The 18,262-nt window shown below is 48.6% G+C and overlaps 2 protein-coding genes across 4 annotated transcripts; one reads left to right on the forward strand and one right to left on the reverse strand.

Moving 5' to 3' along the window:
• Positions 1 to 12,381: 12,381 nt before the first annotated feature.
• EIF1AD (eukaryotic translation initiation factor 1A domain containing) lies at positions 12,382 to 15,859 on the reverse strand. 3 transcript variants are annotated; one of them, XM_010366440.2, is made up of 6 exons: positions 15,489 to 15,859; positions 14,263 to 14,441; positions 14,019 to 14,127; positions 13,522 to 13,630; positions 13,308 to 13,355; positions 12,382 to 12,699 (listed from the first exon to the last, which is right to left on the reverse strand). In XM_010366440.2, the coding sequence occupies exons 2-6, from the start codon at positions 14,347 to 14,349 to the stop codon at positions 12,555 to 12,557; spliced, it is 498 nt and encodes a 165-aa protein (XP_010364742.1). In that variant the 5' UTR covers positions 14,350 to 14,441; positions 15,489 to 15,859; the 3' UTR covers positions 12,382 to 12,554. The 3 variants fall into 3 exon arrangements, with proteins under 3 accessions (XP_010364742.1, XP_010364740.1, XP_030773965.1); XM_010366438.2 differs by having other exon boundaries at positions 15,359 to 15,859; XM_030918105.1 differs by having other exon boundaries at positions 14,263 to 15,859.
• A 61-nt stretch (positions 15,860 to 15,920) lies between these two features.
• Positions 15,921 to 17,610, forward strand: BANF1 (barrier to autointegration factor 1). The gene is made up of 3 exons (XM_030918106.1): positions 15,921 to 16,029; positions 16,695 to 16,833; positions 17,086 to 17,610. The coding sequence occupies exons 2-3, from the start codon at positions 16,711 to 16,713 to the stop codon at positions 17,230 to 17,232; spliced, it is 270 nt and encodes an 89-aa protein (XP_030773966.1). The 5' UTR covers positions 15,921 to 16,029; positions 16,695 to 16,710; the 3' UTR covers positions 17,233 to 17,610.
• The last annotated feature ends 652 nt before the right edge of the window (positions 17,611 to 18,262 follow it).

Raw genomic sequence — 18,262 nt, forward strand, 5'->3', positions numbered from 1 at the left:
TCAGTTCAGGCAACTGTACCCATTGCAGTTCTGGCCGTGGGCCACCACATCCAACCAGAATTATTTCAAAAGATTTTACGATAGAATATTTTGACCTCACATCCCTAGTAGGATGTCTATAGAATATTTTGACCTCACATCCCTAGTAGGATGTCTATTAAAATAATTTTTTAAATTAACATAATGAATTCTTAAACACATTTAATAGTCTTATTGTTAGTAATAATGATGATGATATTGGCTGGGCATGGCGACTCGTGCATGTAATTGCAGCAATTTGGGAGGCTGAGGCAGGAGGATTGCTTGAGGCCAGGAGTTCAAGACCAGCCTGGGCAACATTGTGAGATCCCCATCTCTACAAAAAAATTTAAAAATCAGACAGGCGTGGTGACATGCACCTGCAGTCCCAGCTACTCATGAGGTTGAGGCAGGAGGAGATGGAGACTGCAGTGTTCTAGGATCATGCCACCTCACTGGAGGCTGGATGACAGAGCATGACCATGTCTCAAAAAAATCCCCAAAAAATACAAACAAAAGAAAACTGAAGCTGCGTAACAGGTACAATGGGGTTCATTATTCCATTCTGTCTACTTTTGAGTATGTTTGAAAATTTCCATTATAGAACTTTGTTTAAAAAGAGAGAGCAAGAACATGTTGGCTTAGCAACAGAAAAGTATACATATGTTCAGCCAAAGACATGAACAAGAATGTTCTTAACAGCACTATTTATAACAGCCCCAAACTGGAAACAACCCAGATGTCCATTAACAGAAGAAGAAATAGCCGGGCATGGTTCTTTGTGCCTGTAATCCCAGCAACTCGGAAGGCTAAGGATCCCTTGAGGCCAGGAGTTCAAGACCAGCCTGGCAACCACCTCTAAAAATATTTTTTAAATGTAGCTGGGTGTGGTGGCTCATGCCTGTAACTGTAGTCCCAGCTACCCAGGAGGCTGAGGCAAAGGATTGCTTGATCCTGGGAATTTGAGGCTACAGTGAGCTATCCTCACACTTGTGAATGGCCACTGCACTCCAGCCTGGGTGACCCTGTCTCTAAAAAAAAAATCAACAAAGGGTAGACATTCATATAACCGAATGAGTAACATGGATGAACCTCACAGACATGAAATTGTACCTCCTGTCTGCTTCCATTTAATACAAAAACTGGCAACATTATTTTATTCTGTTAGAAACAGTATAGAAGGCCGGGTGCAGTCACTCATGCCTGTAATTCCAACACTTTCAGAGGCTGAGGTGGGAGGACTGCTTGAAGCCAGGAGTTCTAGAGCGGTCTAGGTAACAAAGCAAGACCCTGTCTCTACAAAAAAATTTTAAAAATTAACCGGGCGTGGTGGTGTGTGCCAATAGTCCCAGCTACTCAGGAGGCTGGAGGTGGGAGGATTGCCCGAGCCCCGGAAGTTAAGGCTGCAGTGAGCTCTGATCACACCACTGTACTCCACTCTGGGTAACAGAAAGAGACCCCAGTTCTTAAAATAATAATAATAATAATAATAATAATAATAATAATAATAATAATAGGGGTTTGGGGCAGTAGAGAGTGCAAAACCTCACGGGGCTTTCTTTGGGAGGCTGTTTTGTCTCTTGATCTGGGTGCTGGATAAGGGAGTGCTCACTTTGTGAGAATGTATTATTTGTGCACTTTCTTGTATACATAACAGTATTCAAGAAAAAAAATTGATGTTGAGTTCATGTTAAGATATAACAAGCATTGGCTGGGTGCAGTGGCTCACGCCTGTAATACCACCACTTTGGGAGGCCATGGTGGGCAGATCACTTGAGGTCAGGAGTTCGAGACCAGGCTGGCCAACATGGTGAAACTCCATCTATACTAAAAATACAAAAATGAGCCGGGCTTGGTGACACACACCTGTAGTCCCAACTACTCAGGAGGCTGAGGCAGAAGAATCCCTTTAACCTGGGAGGTAGAGGCTGCAGTGAGCCGAGATGGTGCCATTGTACTTCATCCTGGGTGACTGAGTGAGGCTCTGTATCAAAAAAAAAAAATCAAGCATCATTTTACATAATGACATAAATATAAAAAATGGCCAGCATGGCTGGGCGCGGTGGCTCATGCCTATAATCCCACCACTTTGGGAGGCCGAGGTGGGCGGATCATGAGGTCAGCAGATCAAGACCATCCTGGTTAACATGGTGAAACTCCATCTCTACTAAAACTACAAAAAATTACTTGGGTGTGGTGGTGGGCGCCTGCCGTCCCAGCTGCTCGGGAGGCTGAGGCAGGAGAATGCTGTGAACCCGGGAGGCGGAGCTTACAGGGAGCCGAGATCGCGCCACTGCACTCCAGCCTGGGCGACAGAGCAAGACTCCGTCTCGGGAAAAAAAAAAAAAAAAAGCCAGCATGAGAATGAGTGAAAGTTCATAAACTCTTCCTATGGTGACTCACATATGACATAAGGAACTAGCTCACTGGTTTTGCCTTCTCCTTCCTCTCTTCTCTAAAGTTCTTCATTTCCTAGGCCTGTAACTTGCTGTCTTCCCACTACAGTGCCTTCTAATAAAGAGCTATCCATTTTCCAAAGCTAAAAACAATGTAAATCTTTGCTGTGGTTATTTTTTGACACACCAAAAAAGGCACCAAGCCTAGATGTTTTTAAAACTTCAAAAGTTTATTGACCGGCACGGTGGCTCACACCTTTAATCCCAGCACTTTTGGAGGCCAAAGTGGGCAGATCACCTGAGGTCAGCAGTTCGAGACCAGCCTTGCCAAAATGGGGAAACCCTGTCTGTACTAAAAATACAAAAATTAGCCGGGCATGGTGGCAGGTGCCCGTAATCCCAGTTCCTTAGGAGGCTGAGACAGGAGAATCACTTGGGGTCTGGGAGGCGAAGGCTACAGTGAGCTGAGATCGTGCCATTGCACTTCAGCCTGGGTAACAGAGTGAGACTCCATACCAAAAAAAAAAAAAAGTTTATTATCTAAAGGCTTTACCTTTAGACAATACACCATTCAAATGCTATTTAAACTACTCCAGATCAGACAAAAAGATGGTAAGCGCTCTTAACATATTTTGTGATATTAATAAAATACTGATAGTCAAATCTTTTCATTGTTTCTGAAGTTTGTTTCCTTCTGTCTGTTGGTGATAAACTCCTATATTCTGTTGGTCTGAATGTCTTCACTGTGGTGTACGGAGGAGACAGCCGTCCTGGCCCCCACGGCTATGGTGAGAATCAGTGCTGTCCTGCCTTGGGCATGTCTCCAAAGCCCAAACACACTGGGAAGACGGAGTTGGCCCCACTCAGGGTCTCCACTCAGGCCAGGCTGGGTCCCACTTCCCTCTCCCTGAGCCCCAGACACACCAATGCTGTCATTGCATGTTGATTCTCTGAGTCCCTGAGCCCCGTACCTCCTGGCCTTAACAAGCCTTGCCAGTGTCCTCCCCACCTCACCCCTGCCCAACAGACACAGCATGCCACCTGCTCTGCCTCGGGTCCCAGACCTTTCCCTCCCCAGGCACCTGTTCAGGGGGAGTGAGAGAAGCAACACAGCCCTTCTGTGCCAGTGCACACTCCACCTGGGGGAGGAGGCAGAGAGGAGGGGTCCTCAGAAATGGCTGATTTGTCAACCCTGGACAAAATGAAACGGAGAAGCAAGAAGCAGGAGGACAGATGGACAGGTCTCCCTGCGGCCCCACCCCCACAAAAGGAATGTGTGGGCTGGGTGCAGTGGCTCATGCCTGTAATCCCAGCACTTTTGGGAGGCTGAGGCGGGTGGATCACCTGAGGTCAAGGGTTCAAGACCAGTCTGACCAACATGGTGAAACCCCCTCTCTATTAAAAATACAAAAAATTAGCCAGGCATGGTGGCGGGTGCCTGTAATCCCAGCTACTCAGGAGGCTGGAGAAGGAGAATCTCTTGAATCCAGGGGCTGGAGTTTGCAGTGAGCCTAGATCGCAAAGCAAGGAAGGGAGGGCAGGAGGAAGGAAGGAAGGGTGTGGCCACAGATCATGAGTAGAATCGATAAGACAGACCTCCATTCCCGAAAGCTGAATTATGGCAGACATGAGGTGCCTGGGGGACCCACGTGAAAGAAGGCACTTGGAGCCTTCAGAGAAGAATGCAGGAAGGCAAAACCCCCAAAGGCCTGAAAGCTTCAGCAGTCACTAGAAGAGGAGCAGAATACATGTGCTGAGGGGCGCTGGGGAGAGGATCCCTTCAGAGGCCACAGTTCTTAGGTCTCACCAGCCCCTCCTTGCTGCCAACCTACCAGGTCCCAGGCTCCCTGAATCCTCAGACAATAACTACAAGGGTACCTCATCCTTGTCCAGATACCGATACCGCCACGTGAGTCCTCCTGCACCTCAATTTGGGTGCTTTCTAACTGAAAGACCAGGGCAGCCGGGCACAGTGGCTCACGCCTGTAATCCCAGCACTTTGGGAGGCTGAGGCGGGCAGATCACCTGAGGTCTAGAGTTCGAGACCGGCGTGACCAACATGGAGAAACCCCATCTCTACTAAAAATACAAAATTAGCCAGGCGTGGTGGCACATGCCTGTAATCCCAGCTACTCGGGAGGCTGAGGCAGGAGAATCGCTTGAATCCAGTAGGCGGAGGTTGTGGTGAGCCATCGCGCCACTGCACTCCAGCCTGGGCAACAAGAGTGACACTCAATCCCCCAAAAAATAAAAAAAAAACAAACCAGGGCAGTTCCCCACCACCCTCCAAGCACTGTACTCCAGCTTATAAATGCTGCTGGGGAGGAAAGCGACTTCTGACCATATCCGGTGAGTGAATCCATCTCTGAGTGAATCCATCTCTGCGGGCATGGAGCTTGTGTTCGCAGTGTCCTAACTGCTGCTAGGGCATGTGGTTCACCACAGTTAGGACGCTAGTGGTTCACCAGCGTCCTAACTGCTTTTAGGGCATGTGGACCTTTTGATTGGACCAAGGATGCAGCTCCCTTAGGAGACTGTGTTACTAGGTTCGATATTTTAGGGTTCTGTAGCCCGAGGCAAGGTGCTGACTTGCTGGTTTTACGTGCTTAGGGTGACCTCTGCTGGTGGCTTCTCTAAATGTCAGTTGAATACACAGCCAGGAACTGCCTGTACCTTCTTACATCAGCCAGCAGTTGGAGCCACATTGCTACCAGGAGGAAAAGACAGTGCTCTTCTCATACAAGAGTTATTAAAACAAAGTGATGCCCCAATGCTGTTCAAGAACGAACAGCCTGGTCTGGTTAGTAACAAAGGATTCTGGTACTTGGCAACTTTTTGTGGATTAGCAAGGATTAAATAACAAAGTGAGTATTCTATCGTCATGAGAATCTATCACAATAACTGAAAGAATTGCTGCCAGTACTGGCACCTGCTGTACAGCCCTGGGCACTGCTATTTTTTTTTTTTTTGGATGGATTCTTGCTCTTGCCCAGTCTGGAGTGCAGTGGCGCCATCTCAGCTCACTGCAACCTCTGCCTCCCTTCCTGGGTTCAAGTGATTCTCCAATCTCAGCCTCCCGAGTAGCTGGGATTATAGGTGTGCACACCTGGCTAATTTTTGTATTTTTTAGTAGAGACAGGGTTTTACCAGTTGGGCAGGCTGGTCTCGAACTCCTGACTTCAGGTGATCCACCTGCCTTGGCCTCCCAAAGTGCTGGGATTACAGGCGTGAGCCACCACGCCCAGCCTCTACCGCTAATTCTTCATTCTTCAGTGTCACCAGGTGAGGCATGCCGCATGCCTCCACACCTCCCACAGGGACTTTTGGATTCTCTTGCAAATGTCGCCATTTGCAAGCGACAAACACTTTGTGGATCAAACACACACACAGCATGAACCGCTGGTGGTGTCCGTGGGCAACTAGAACAAAACTCCATCTCAAAAAAAAAAAAAAAAAAAAAAGTAAAAACTATGCATGTGTGCATGTGTAGAGAAATAGAACATGGCAAAATGTTCAACTGGTGACCCTGCTGAAAGGCAAACAAGACTTACTTCACAATTCTTTCACCTTTTTCTTTAGGTCTGAAAATTCTCTAAAATAGTTTGGGGTGAGGGGGAGGTAAAGCTGAAAAGTAACCAAAAGGGTCAGAAAAAGAACCACAGGGGTTGGGCGCAGTGGCTCACGCCTGTAATCCCAGCACTTTGGGAGGCCGAGGTGGGCAGCTCACCTGAGGTCGGAGTTCGAGACCAGCTGGCCAACATGGTGAAACCCTGTCTCTACTAAAAATACAAAAATTAGCTGGTGTGGTGGCAGATGCCTGTAATCCCAGCTACTTGGGAGGCTGAGGCAGGAGAACTCCTTGAACCTGGGAAGCAGGGGTTGCAGTGAGCTGAGATCACACCACTAAACTCCAGCCTGGGTGACAGAGCCAGACTCCGCCTCAGAAACAAAACAAAACAAAAGAAAGGAGAAAGAGGAAGAACTACAGGATAAACCCAGAGGGGCTGGTTTGTTTCCCACTGGTTATGAGAGAAAAACAAAAACAAACAAAAAACAAAGGGAGTATAAATGGGAAATATGGTAAGAGCAGCAATTAATGAAATACCAATGACAAAGAATGACAACAAAAAGCTGGTGCTTAGAAAAGACTAATAATGACCTTCTGCCAAGATTGACCAGGTATAACAGAGAGAAATCACAAATAAACAATATTACATATAAAAAAGGGGGACATAACTTTGGATACAGCCAAGATTACAAACATAAGGCAATCATACAAATAACTCTGTACCAGAAAATTTGAAGCCATAGCAAACATGAGAAGATATGGGGGCTGAGTGTGGTGGCTCATGCCTGTAACGCCAGCACTTTGGGAGGCTGAGGTGGACAGATCACCTGAGATAGGGAGTTTGAGACCAGCCTGGCCAACATGGTGAAACCCTGCCTCTACTAAAAATACAAAAATGAGCCGGGCATGGTGGCGCACACGTGTAATCCCAGCTATTTGGGAGGCTGAGGCATGAGAATCACTTGAACCTGGGAGGCGGAGGTTGCAGTGAGCAGAGATGGTGCCACTGCACTCCAGCCTGGGCGACAGAGCAAGATCCTGTCTCAAAAATAAATAAATAAATAATATAAAAATTTTTTCCTTGAAAAGATGACTGAAGAACAGAACACCTGAGTAATCTATCACCACTGACAATTTAGTTTCAACCTACCTACCCACCCACCTAAAAAAAACACCAGGCATGGTTGGTTTTACAGCGAGCTTTACCAAAAATTTTAGAAATGCAAAATTCCAATCTTATACAAACTCTTGTAATGAAAATAAAGGGAAAACACTTTTCAACTTATTTTATGAAGCTGGTATAACCTTGATACAAAACAAAGGGTGGGGGCACTACAGAAAAGGAAAAGCTTAAACCATTTCACCTATACACCTGGATGCCAAAATACCAGAGAACCAAATCCGGCAGTATAGTAACAAATCCATCATGACTATCTTCTTCCAGGAATGCAAGGATATTTTAACGTGAGAAATTTATATTCCACCACATTTACAGATTAGAGGAGGAAATCCATGTGGGGAGCTCAGATTGCCATCTGTGCTCCTTGGCACACACACAGGGGTGGCTGGGTGGCAAGGGAGGAAAGTGCACTGGGCCACACGGGGAAGCCGTGGTGGAAATGACCTGGCTGTAGAGGTTAGTCCTGAAGTGACAGAGGTGCAGGGTCTGAAGGGCCACAAAGTCTCAAGCATAACTGCAAGAGAAGCCAGTAAGTACTATTAGGCAGCCAGTCACAGGGACTGGCCATGACATCGGGACAAGGGGCTCTTAACGTCAGATCTCAGCTCACTCTGGGAGATCTACTCATACATGGTTGGATCCCACCATTCCGTTGGGAGAACAGAGGTGGAATTCAGCTTCAGAGAATGACATAGGAAAGTATCGTGCAGACTACAAGGACCCTGCCTCCATCAGGACCCTTAGTTACAGCCCACAGAAGCTGAATGGCTGGTAAGAGATGAAGTGGAAACAAAAAGGTTTTAGGGGAAAAGAAAGATGTTACTACGTAGATCACAGTATCACTGAGACAGCTAAAGAAAAACATAAGACCAAGCTTACAGATACAAGGCCAAAAAAAACACACACAAAGTGGGCAACAGAGGACTATTCAGAGGAAAACGTATAGCCCTGAATATATTAGAAAACAAATTGAAATTAAATTAGCTAAGCACACATCTCAAGAATCCAAAATGAGCAAATAAACCCAGGAAACGAAGGAAAAGGCCAGTAAGGAAGACCTCTTGCAAAGCTGGCCAAATAAAATACAAAATATAAACATGTGTTTCTTGATTTCACCTGCCCTCACCCCTTGCCCCACTTTTTATGGTAATAGAACCTCTCTATTCCATGGGAAACATATAAGAATTACTTGTGGCTCATCCTGCCCCACCCCAGTCCTCCACACCCTCCTACCCCCAGGCCTGGCTGCAGTGACTGCTCCAGCACAGCAAATGACCTGAGGAAGACCCACTGCTCTTCACTGAAATACAGGGATCCTCAATTAGGACCTCTGTGTATAAACTCAAGCTTCCTACAGAAAACATCTGTAGGAGGGAAAGACATTGATCAGCTGGGAGCAGAGATGACAGAGATACATGAGAGAGCCTGGGGAATCGTGCTGCTGGCATTGGCTTACCCTGTCCGAAGCGTGCCACTCAGAGACCTCAGGTCAACGAGCCTTGTTTACTTCTAATTTAAGTTCAATTTTGTCATTTAGAAGAAAGTTCCATATAGGCCAGGCATGGTGCCTCACACCTGTAATCCCAGCACTTTGGGAGGCCAAGGGGGGGCCAATCACCTGAGGTCAGGTGTTCAAGACCAGCCTGGTCAACATGGCGAAACCCCATCTCTACTAAAAATACAAAAATCAGCCGGGCGTGGTGGTGGGCGCCTGTAATCCCAGCTACTCGGGAGGCGGAGACAGGAGAATCACTTGAACCCGGAATGTGGAGGTTGCAGTGAGCCGATACTACACCACTGCACTCCAGCCTGGACAACACGGCGAGACTCTGCCTCAAAAACAAAACAAAAACAAACAAACAAAAAAAGAAAGTTCCAAATAATACAAATATTATGGAAGACCTTTTGCCCAAAAAGTTTAAATATATATGAAATACGATCCTAGAATGATACGAATTATCAAAATTGACTCAAGGATAGAAAACTGTAAACAGAACACAACTGAATAAACTAAAAGGCAAAGATCAACCCCTGAAAAAAGTATCCAGCACAGATGTTTTTGTAAACAAGTTCTACAAAACGATGAAGAAACAAATGCCTGGTCTATAAACAATTCAAGCCTGAAGAAAAAGATGTCTCCAAACCCATTTGCAAGGCTAGCATAAAGCTAATACCGAAATAGAACAGGAAGGTCATTTTTTAAAACAAGGGAGGGGATTGGCCCAGGGACAGAGACAAAAACTCCCAAGTAAATAAGTAATATACTGTAAAACTAATCAAGGTTTATATCAGAATGCAAGGTGCGTTCAACATTAGGAAACCTATTACTGTAACTCAGTACAATCACACAATAAAATCTTTTGATTTGCTCCATAGACATCAACATTCATCACTGTTAAACAAAAGGGAAGGGGAAAAAAAGAAAAAACCCAATAAGCTAGAACAGAAGAAAACATCTTCAGCCTAATGAAGATCATCTACTGGAAGCCCAGAGCAAGCGTCCTACCTCAGGATGCAACGTGAAAACCATTCCCACTGAGAAAGGGGCAATCAAGGGTGCCATGCAACCTCACACTGGAGGTCCTGGCCTCCAAGATTCACAAGAAATAGACATAAGTGTAAAGGAGGAGATGAAACTGCCATTAGTGGGATACGATTTGGCCATCTAGAAAGCCACAAGATCAACTGAAGAACTGCGCATTCAACAAGGTGGGCAACACAAAGATGGACACACAGGTGGATGCCAGGGATGGGCAAAGGTGATTTCCACAGATCCTTCATTACCAGTAACTAGGACTTTCATAAAACTCCGAAGACTAAATCAAATTGGAAGTAAAAGCCCATTTGAAGACCACACCACCTTCCCAAAGAACATATCTCATTTCTGAATAGGAAGATGAAAAACCGCTAATTTTTCTACAATATTTATTTAAAAATAAAATAAAATAAAAAATAGGGCCCGGCACGGTGATTCACGCCTGTTATCCCAGCACTTTGGGAGGCCAAGGTGGGCGGATCACGAGGTCAGGAGATCGAGACCATCCTGGTTAACACAGTGAAACTCCATCTCTACTAAAAAAATACAAAAAATTAGCCAGGCGTGATGGTGGGCGCCTGTAGTCCCAGCTACTTGGGTGGCTGAAGCAGGAGAATGGCATGAACCTGGGAGGCGGAGCTTGCAGTGAGCCGAGACTGTGCTACTGCACTCCAGCCTGGGTGACAGAGCGAGACTCTGTCTCAAAAAAAAAAAAAAAAAGGTATTTCCAGTGAGCAAAGAATGAACCATCCAAGAAATAGTATAGGGACAAGTGACTTTCCCTTTAGGAGAAGTTTGCTACCTCTCAGAAAAAACAACTTCAGATGAATTATAGATACACACACATACATATCTTTAACCCATATCGTCTATTTTTTGTATATACATCTATATATTTTATACATGTATATTCATACATACTACATATATACAGATGTATATATGTTTAAAGCCACACTATAAGAGGAAGTAAATGAGAAACAGATAAATGAAGTGATAGCTGGAAGACGTGGGAATTAGTACAGGTTTTCACGCCTGTTTCTGAAATGGGAGATTCTACAGCACGCTTGGCACTAACACATCATATCCAGTAGACAGGATGGCCAAAAACACAAAACAAAAAAACAAAAGAATCAAACACCCAAATCCAAACAGAACAAAACCCAACAACACATATACCTGACCAAAGTCTTTAAGAAAGCAAAAGAGGCCGGGCACAGTGGCTCACACCTGTAACTTCAGCACTCTAGGAGGCCGAGGTGGGTAGACCACTTGAGGTCAGGAGTTCGAGACCAGCCTGGCCAACATGGCAAAATCTTGTCTCTACTGAAAATACAAAAATTAGCCAGGCATGGCGGCACGCACCTGTAATCCCAGCAGTTTGGGAGGCTGAAGCAGGAGGCTCACTTAAGGTCAGGAGTTCGAGACCAGCCTGGGCAACATGGCAAAACACCATCTCTCCTAAAAATACAAAAAGTTAGCCAGGTGTGGTGGTGCATGCCTATAGTCCAAGCTACCTGGGAGGCTGAGGCAGGAGAATTACTTGAACCTGGTAGGTGAAGGTTACAGTGAACGGAGACTACACCACTGCACTCCAGCCTGAGCAACACAGGTAGAATCTCTCTCAAAAAAAGTAAGGTTTAAGTCCCACTGGCTTACAACAGGAAGGTATGTGAGCACATCTGCAGAGTTGGTAACGGGGAGGCAGGTGTTCCCTCTGATAGCTGCTGTTTCTTAATGAGGCATGGGTTGTGGTAACTACCACAAGAAGGGGGAATTGATAGATAAGACAGAAGTTTTGAAATAGACATCCCAGAGTAGATCCACTGGGCAGTGCTTAGTGTCCATCTGAGGTTTGTAATGATAAACTTAAGGTACAACGGGTGGCCAGGCTGGCTGTTTTCTCACCTAATGACGGTGACTTGGGTTTGGGCAGAGGTGAATGACTGGGTTTACCCAGGGTTAGGGTTTTACTAGCTGAACAGAATGGAGGGAGACTGGGGTGTAGAGTGGACCATGGAACTGATGCTACGCAAGAGGGAAGTGAAGACAGAGGTTAATCATGAGAATGTCAGGGCTGGTTAGAAGGATGAAGGGTGAGGGTGGAAAAGCAGCCTCCATTTAAAAGGTTACAAGACAATCAATGTCCTCAGGGAATAATCAGGTTTCAAATAAAGTCAGATGGCCAGACCATTCAAAACAAAGGTAAGGATAGAGAGATTTGCCAGCCACCTTCTGGAGGTGATGGATGGTGAAGAGCGGTGGGAGAGACGGGATGGCATGTGGGGACGGACACAGTGGCTGGAGGTGAGCACTCCCGTACGCAGGGTGACTAGAAAGGCGGGGAGAAGAGCACGAGGCACCATGGGCTCCTGAGCGTCTCTTAGAGGCAGGTGGGTGTTAGGTCCTAGGGCTGTCATCCTGAATGCTTGAATCGGTATGAACTGCAAGCAGGCAAGAAAGCAGGAGTGCTCCCAGCTGTTACACACATGCAAGGAGGCCCAGCGCAAGGCCTGGCACTTTCTAAGTGCCCAGTAAGAAAGAACAAACCACCTGGGAAAGACTCCAGCCATTTCCCATTTCCTTCCCATTCAGCCCACCCAGTCACAAGGTCTCTACCAGGGAGCAGCTCTTCACTTCACCACAAGTCTCCGTCCCCTGAGAGAGCCACTCAGACACCAGAACAAGTCACCAACCCACCAGGGGTTTAATTCTCCTAATCAAAACATCAGTTCAGAGAGGGGCCCTGCTTTGTCCTCACCCGGGGTGAAGATCTGCAGAGCACCCTGGGAATGTCCAAGCCCAGATGAGCCAGGGGCCAGTCCCTGAGCAAGTGGAAAAGTGGATCCTGGAGTCTCAGGCGGCCTCCTCCTCTTCGCTCTCCTCCTCACTCTCATGATACTGTCTGCGGTTTGTGTTAACAAACAGGTCAGAATCATCTTCTGAGCTGGACTCCTCTCCTGATAACTGTGGCTCAGCTGGGAGTTCTGGTTGAGTTTGTCTGCACGAAGGGAAGAGAGCAGAGTTAGCCCAGCACCTTCTGAGAAAACCAGATCTACAATCAAGGAGTTCCAAAAAAAGGAGGACCATCCGGCCCAGCAGTCAGGGCCCTACAGCACCCTTTAAAGACTAAAACAAGGGACAGAGACAGAGCAAACAGTGGGGAAACTTGGCTAGAGAAACAGGCTAAAGACTGAACCCACTCCCCAAACGTGTGCCACAGCCATTTGTTTCAGTCAGGAATAATAATTCTATGACCACCAACTAATGCTTAATGAACCCGCATCACACACCAGATGCTGCACTAAGCAATTTTACAAGCCATCCACTTCTTTAATCCTCACAACGCTCCCATTTTATATATAAGGAAAATAGAGTTTGAAGGAATTAAATGACGTGCTTAAAGTCATTCAGCTTTAAGTGGCAAAGTCAGGATTTTAACCCAGAGAATCTGACCTTCAAGCCACATTCATAACTATGTACCACATACGTAGGAGCGCTCAACAGATACCCTATGTAAGGAGGAAAAAAGGCTCTATTTTTCCCTCAAGGCACCAAAGCATGAACCCCTCATTTTCCATGTGCCCCACCGCAAGGCTTGTTCCTCACCTGTTCCTGTTGTTGTGTTTCTCAGCCACTTCAGAGAAGGCCTCAGGCCTATGCCAAGAGATGAGCAAAGTCAGGGAGGACAAATCAATTTCTCACAAAAGAGCTGTTTCCAGCTGTCTCTGCCTGGGATGCCATGACCTTCCCTCCCCTAATTCCCAAGCTAGGAAACCAATGCCTTCAGAAGCCAGAGTCAGTGATCAAGGGGACCACCTACCAAAAGCCCTCCTTCTGCAGGGAGCGCACGTGGTCCTTGCAGAGCACAAACGAGATCTCAGCCTTCACCTTTTCTCCCTCTTCAATGGGGTCAACAATGAGAAAGTCCCCTGTAGGTAAGAAGAGAAAAGGCAAAGTCAGGACTGCCTGCAATAAGGAAAGCCAAAGCTATAGGAAGTGGTTCTATCTCCTAGAAAGGGCTGCCTCTCTCATCTCCCTCTCTTTTTTTCTTTTTTTTTTTTTTTTGAGACAGGGTCTTGCTCTGTTGCCCAGGCTGGAGTGCAATAGCATGATCATAGCTGACTGCAGCCACCACCTCCCAGGCTCAAGTGATTCTCAGGCCTCAGCCTCCCGAGTAGCTGGGATCACAGGCACGTGCCCAACTAATTTTTTACTTTTTGTAGAGACAAGGTCTCATTATGCTGCCCAGGATGGTCTCAAGCGATCCTCCCACCTCAGCCTCTCAAAGTGCTGGGATTACAGGAGTGATCCTCTCACCTCTCTTGATCCAGATGTTCTTGCGGTATTTGGAGGGCATGCTCACCAGGAAGCGCTGCCCTTGGGCTGTCTCCACCTCATGCAGATTGTTCCCTGGGGTCCTGAGTACCTGGTTCAGGAGAGACCAAGAATCAGTCTCATTGGTCAAACACTCTCTCAGCCACGCGCACCCTGCCACCATCCCAGGGGCCCTCCAGGGCTGGAGGGGTGGGGAGCAGAGCAGCTTGTGCCCAAAGCCACTCACCCTGACAATCTGCTGCTGGTCGGAGGGCACGATGTGCTCCCCCAGCACCTCCTTCACCACATGCTTCCTCTTGGTGGCCTGAGACATGCTGAAGTTGTCCCAGAGTGGTTAGGAATGAAGAGACTGTCAACTCCTCCTCCTGAGTTCCTTGGATGGCAGGCTCAGAACCCAGGACTGTTCTGAAGATGGGGAGGGGCCTTTTACTGAGGGGTGACACGGTGTCTTGGTTAAGAACATGGGCTCTGAAGTCTAACTGCCTGGATTCAAATCCTACCTTCGTGTATTTCCTAACTATTCAACTTCTCTAGGTCCCAGAAAAATAACAGCTAACTCAGCACTGTTACAGAATGGGACAATACAGTGCATGTCATGTAAAAGTAACTCCGGCAGGGAGCGGTGGCTCACGCCTGTAATCCCAGCACTTTGGGAGGCCGAGGCGGGCGAATCACGAGGTCAAGAGATCCAAACCATCCTAACACGGTGAAACCCCGTCTCCACTAAAAATACAAAAAATTAGCCGGGCGTGGTGGCGGGCGCCTGTAGTCCCAGCTACTTGAGAGGCTGAGGCAGGAGAATGGCGTGAACCCGGGAGGCGGAGCTTAGAGTGAGCCAAGATCGTGCCACTGCACTCCAGCCTGGGCGACAGAGTGAGACTCCGTTTCAAAAAAAAAAAAAAAAGTAACTTCTACAATCTTACGTGCTGGTGCAATATAAAACTATAGGCATGTTCCAGAGAAATCATCCTGACAACCTCTCTGGAAGGAGTTTGAAATAAACCGTATCTTTCTCAACACGCTTGTACACCCCAAGTCTGGCATAGTCCACACAACAGAGAAGTTGAGTCTGGCAACACACTACAGCCGGAGACAAATTAGGTGGCCACCGTGACGGTCCAAGCCAGGAACTAGTTAATTAAAGGTTGAGGTGAGCAGGCTTGTCTGCGACATCTGCATTTTTCTGACTTGCGTACTTAGAAGACGAGGGCCAGTACCCTTAAGACTGATGGTTTCCGAAGGAAACACTGTCATCTCTAGTTGCCGTTCTCCTTCCTCCTCCCTGTCTATCCCGGAGAAAAGACCCTCAGAGAAACACCCACACTCAGTCTCTGGCCCTGGGCTCCCAGGAACGCTGCCGGAGCAACCCCGCTGTCCAGGCTGGACGCTGAGAGAGGATCGTCCACGACTCACTTCAAGGCTGAGCCAAGAAAACACAGTAAAGGAACTTGCCGGCGGCCGCGACGGCAGCGTCACCTCGAAATCAGGTCTCCAGCGTTCCCAGTTCCCACCGGTCCCACTGCGAGGAGTGCGACGTGAGTCTGAGTCGAATCCCTCCGAAAACCGTCTTCCGGCGCTGTCTCAGAGGCCTCCCGGCCACCCGTACCCTCCCTTGTCCGTCTTCTAACTCTTCCCCACGCCAGGTCGGTCAAGCCTAAGTCCTTGAGTTCCGGGTCCGGGCAGCACAGAAAGGAAGTTCTCTCCCTGGAGGCCTCTCTCCCTCAGAACTGCTCGAGGAGCGAGACCTTAGAAGACAGGGCTTCCCGCGAAGAACCGGAAAGGAGCGCCTACTAAGGACGCCGTCGAGGTCCGTGGCGCCTCAACTCTATAGCTCTAACTGGCTAGAAGGGCCCAACGTGGAAGGTTTTTTTTTTTTTTTTAAAGGCGGCTGAGGCGACCCGGAAGCGGAAGTGGAAGAAAGTTCTAGTGGCTTGACGTATCCGCGGGAGCGGCAGGGTGGCGGGAGGAACCGTTAGGGGAACTGAAGCTGCCGGTGAGCGCGAGCCGCGGAGCAGGGCCCTGGCTGGAGGCCAGAGGGATTGCGGGGAGAAGGGGAGGAGAGGGGCCGCAGGCGCTGTGGCGGGCCCTCGGGGAGAGCTTGGCCGCGCTGCGGGGAGGGGGCGGGGTGCGGCGCGTGGAAGCCGGGCCGCGGGAGGGGGCGGGCCGCGGCTGCGCGCGGTGGGGGCGGAGCTGGGGTGCGGCGTGAACCTCGTGGGCGCGTAGCGGCTGTGCGCAGCCCTCGGTGTGCGCTTCGCCCTGTAGATAGAGAGACCCTTTAGTTAGCTTTCCACGCCAAGTGGCTGTTCCAGGCAGTCAGTGCCTTCTTGGTCAGCCAAGGTCACAGAGAGAGTGACAGCTTCCGGGCAGTCCTGGCTACTGACTCTGGGAATCTTCCCACTGCCCCGCTTGCGCCACCTGTTAGGCAAGATCGTTTTTTCTCTGGGGCAAGATCAAAATCCAGGTCCTGCAGGAAGAAACTCCTTTTCAGAATAGTAGGGAAGAGTCTCCCTGGATCTCAGTTTTCTCCTTTCAGGATGAGGGGGATCGAGGAAGCCACCGTAACCCCTGGCTTGGCTGCCTCTTACTGTGAGATTGCTAATGGGCTCTTAGGAGTTCCAGGTCTTCAGCCCTAATCTGCCTTTCTTTTGGGATTCCTAGATTAAGCCTGATCAAGATGACAACCTCCCAAAAGCACCGAGACTTCGTGGCAGAGCCCATGGGGGAGAAGCCAGTGGGGAGCCTGGCTGGGATTGGTGAAGTCCTGGGCAAGAAGCTGGAGGAGAGGGGCTTTGACAAGGTGTGGGGTGGCCGCCTGTACCTGGTGCAGGCGGGGGTGGGAGGGAAGTGAGTCCATCTGCTAGGGGGTGGACAGTGGGGTATAATCTGAAGAGGCTGCCAGAGCCTGGGCACCTGGTGGAGAGGAGATGGGGGCAAAACCCACGCTGCTTCTTGGGCTTGTGTAATCTGAATGGCACAGGAATGGCCGCCTTGCTCTTATCCCTCACTGAACACTGAGCAACACACCCCTTCCTTTTTCCCTGTTTTGCAGGCCTATGTTGTCCTTGGCCAGTTTCTGGTGCTAAAGAAAGATGAAGACCTCTTCCGGGAATGGCTGAAAGACACGTGCGGCGCCAACGCCAAGCAGTCCCGGGACTGCTTCGGATGCCTTCGAGAGTGGTGCGACGCCTTCTTGTGATCCTCTCTGGGAAGCTCTCAATCCCCAGCCCTCATCCAGAGTTTGCAGCCGAGTAGGGACTCCTCCCCTGCCCTCTACGAAGGAAAAGATGATTGCTGTTGTCGTACTCGCCTCCGACGTACTCCAGGGTCTTCTGGGAGTTTTCTCCCCTAACCATTTCAACTTTTTTGGATTCTCGCTCTTGCATGCCTCCCCCGCCCTTTTCCCTTGCCAGTTTCCTGGTGACAGTTACCAGCTTTCCTGAATGGAGTCCTGGCCCGGTCCCTCACCCCCGACCCTCACTTTCAGTCCGTTTGATACCATTTGGCTCCTTTTTGGGCAGAACAGTCACTGTCCTTGTAAAGTTTTTTAGATCAATAAAGTCAGTGGCTTTCATGACTGGGCTTTGTGCACTGAAAAGCAAGTGGGCTGGGAGTTGCCTCTCCTCCAGGGATGGACCATGTCTCTCTCACTCCTTATCAGTAGAGACCGAAACTGGCAGCTTCCCTTCCACTCCCAGAGGGCAGTCACCCTAGCCATGTAGGCCTCAGGCAGGTGACTTGTGTCTCAATCTCCGAGTGATGTGGGAGAGGGTGTGGGTGGATCTTTTCCTGGGAGCCAGATGGACTGTGCTCCAGATGTCAGTTAAGTCAACAGCTGGGCTAGGCAGCACCTGGTGGAAAAGTCAGTGGGAGTCAGAGGTACCAGACAGGGTGGGCCAGATGTGGGTGAGAGTTCACCTGCCAGTCGTCATATCATCTGCTCTCCTGGCCTCGGCAAGGGTGGGCAGGGCGCTTGCCATCTTCCGTGATCTCTTAGGTAGGAGAAGGAGCACAGGCATCACAGCTGGAAAGATGTGAGGGGAGTACACCTCAGTACATTTTAGTCCTGTTCTTTTTGTTTACTTTTTAACTTAATAGAGACGGCCCTTCTGTGTTACCCAGGCTGGCCTTAAGCGATCCTTAAGCCTCCCTAAGCGCTATGACTATAGGTGTGAGCCACCATACGCGGCCAGCCCTATTATGTCTTGAACGCTTAGTAAGAACCAGGC

This window comes from Rhinopithecus roxellana, chromosome 15, assembly GCF_007565055.1.
Source record: "Rhinopithecus roxellana isolate Shanxi Qingling chromosome 15, ASM756505v1, whole genome shotgun sequence".
In the NCBI taxonomy this organism is placed as follows: Eukaryota; Metazoa; Chordata; class Mammalia; order Primates; family Cercopithecidae; genus Rhinopithecus; species Rhinopithecus roxellana.

What these genes read in the sequence shown, in the direction of transcription:
- BANF1 (XM_030918106.1), top strand. Translation starts at nt 16,711, where the DNA reads ATGACAACCTCCCAAAAGCACCGAGACTTCGTGGCAGAGCCCATGGGG. An exon ending in AGGAGAGGGGCTTTGACAAG is followed by an intron (nt 16,834 to 17,085) that starts GTGTGGGGTGGC and finishes CCTGTTTTGCAG; the next exon opens with GCCTATGTTGTCCTTGGCCA.
- EIF1AD (XM_010366440.2), bottom strand. Translation starts at nt 14,349, where the DNA reads ATGTCTCAGGCCACCAAGAGGAAGCATGTGGTGAAGGAGGTGCTGGGG. An exon ending in ACCAGCAGCAGATTGTCAGG is followed by an intron (nt 14,128 to 14,262) that starts GTGAGTGGCTTT and finishes CTCCTGAACCAG; the next exon opens with GTACTCAGGACCCCAGGGAA. An exon ending in CTGCAGAAGGAGGGCTTTTG is followed by an intron (nt 13,356 to 13,521) that starts GTAGGTGGTCCC and finishes CTCTTGGCATAG; the next exon opens with GCCTGAGGCCTTCTCTGAAG.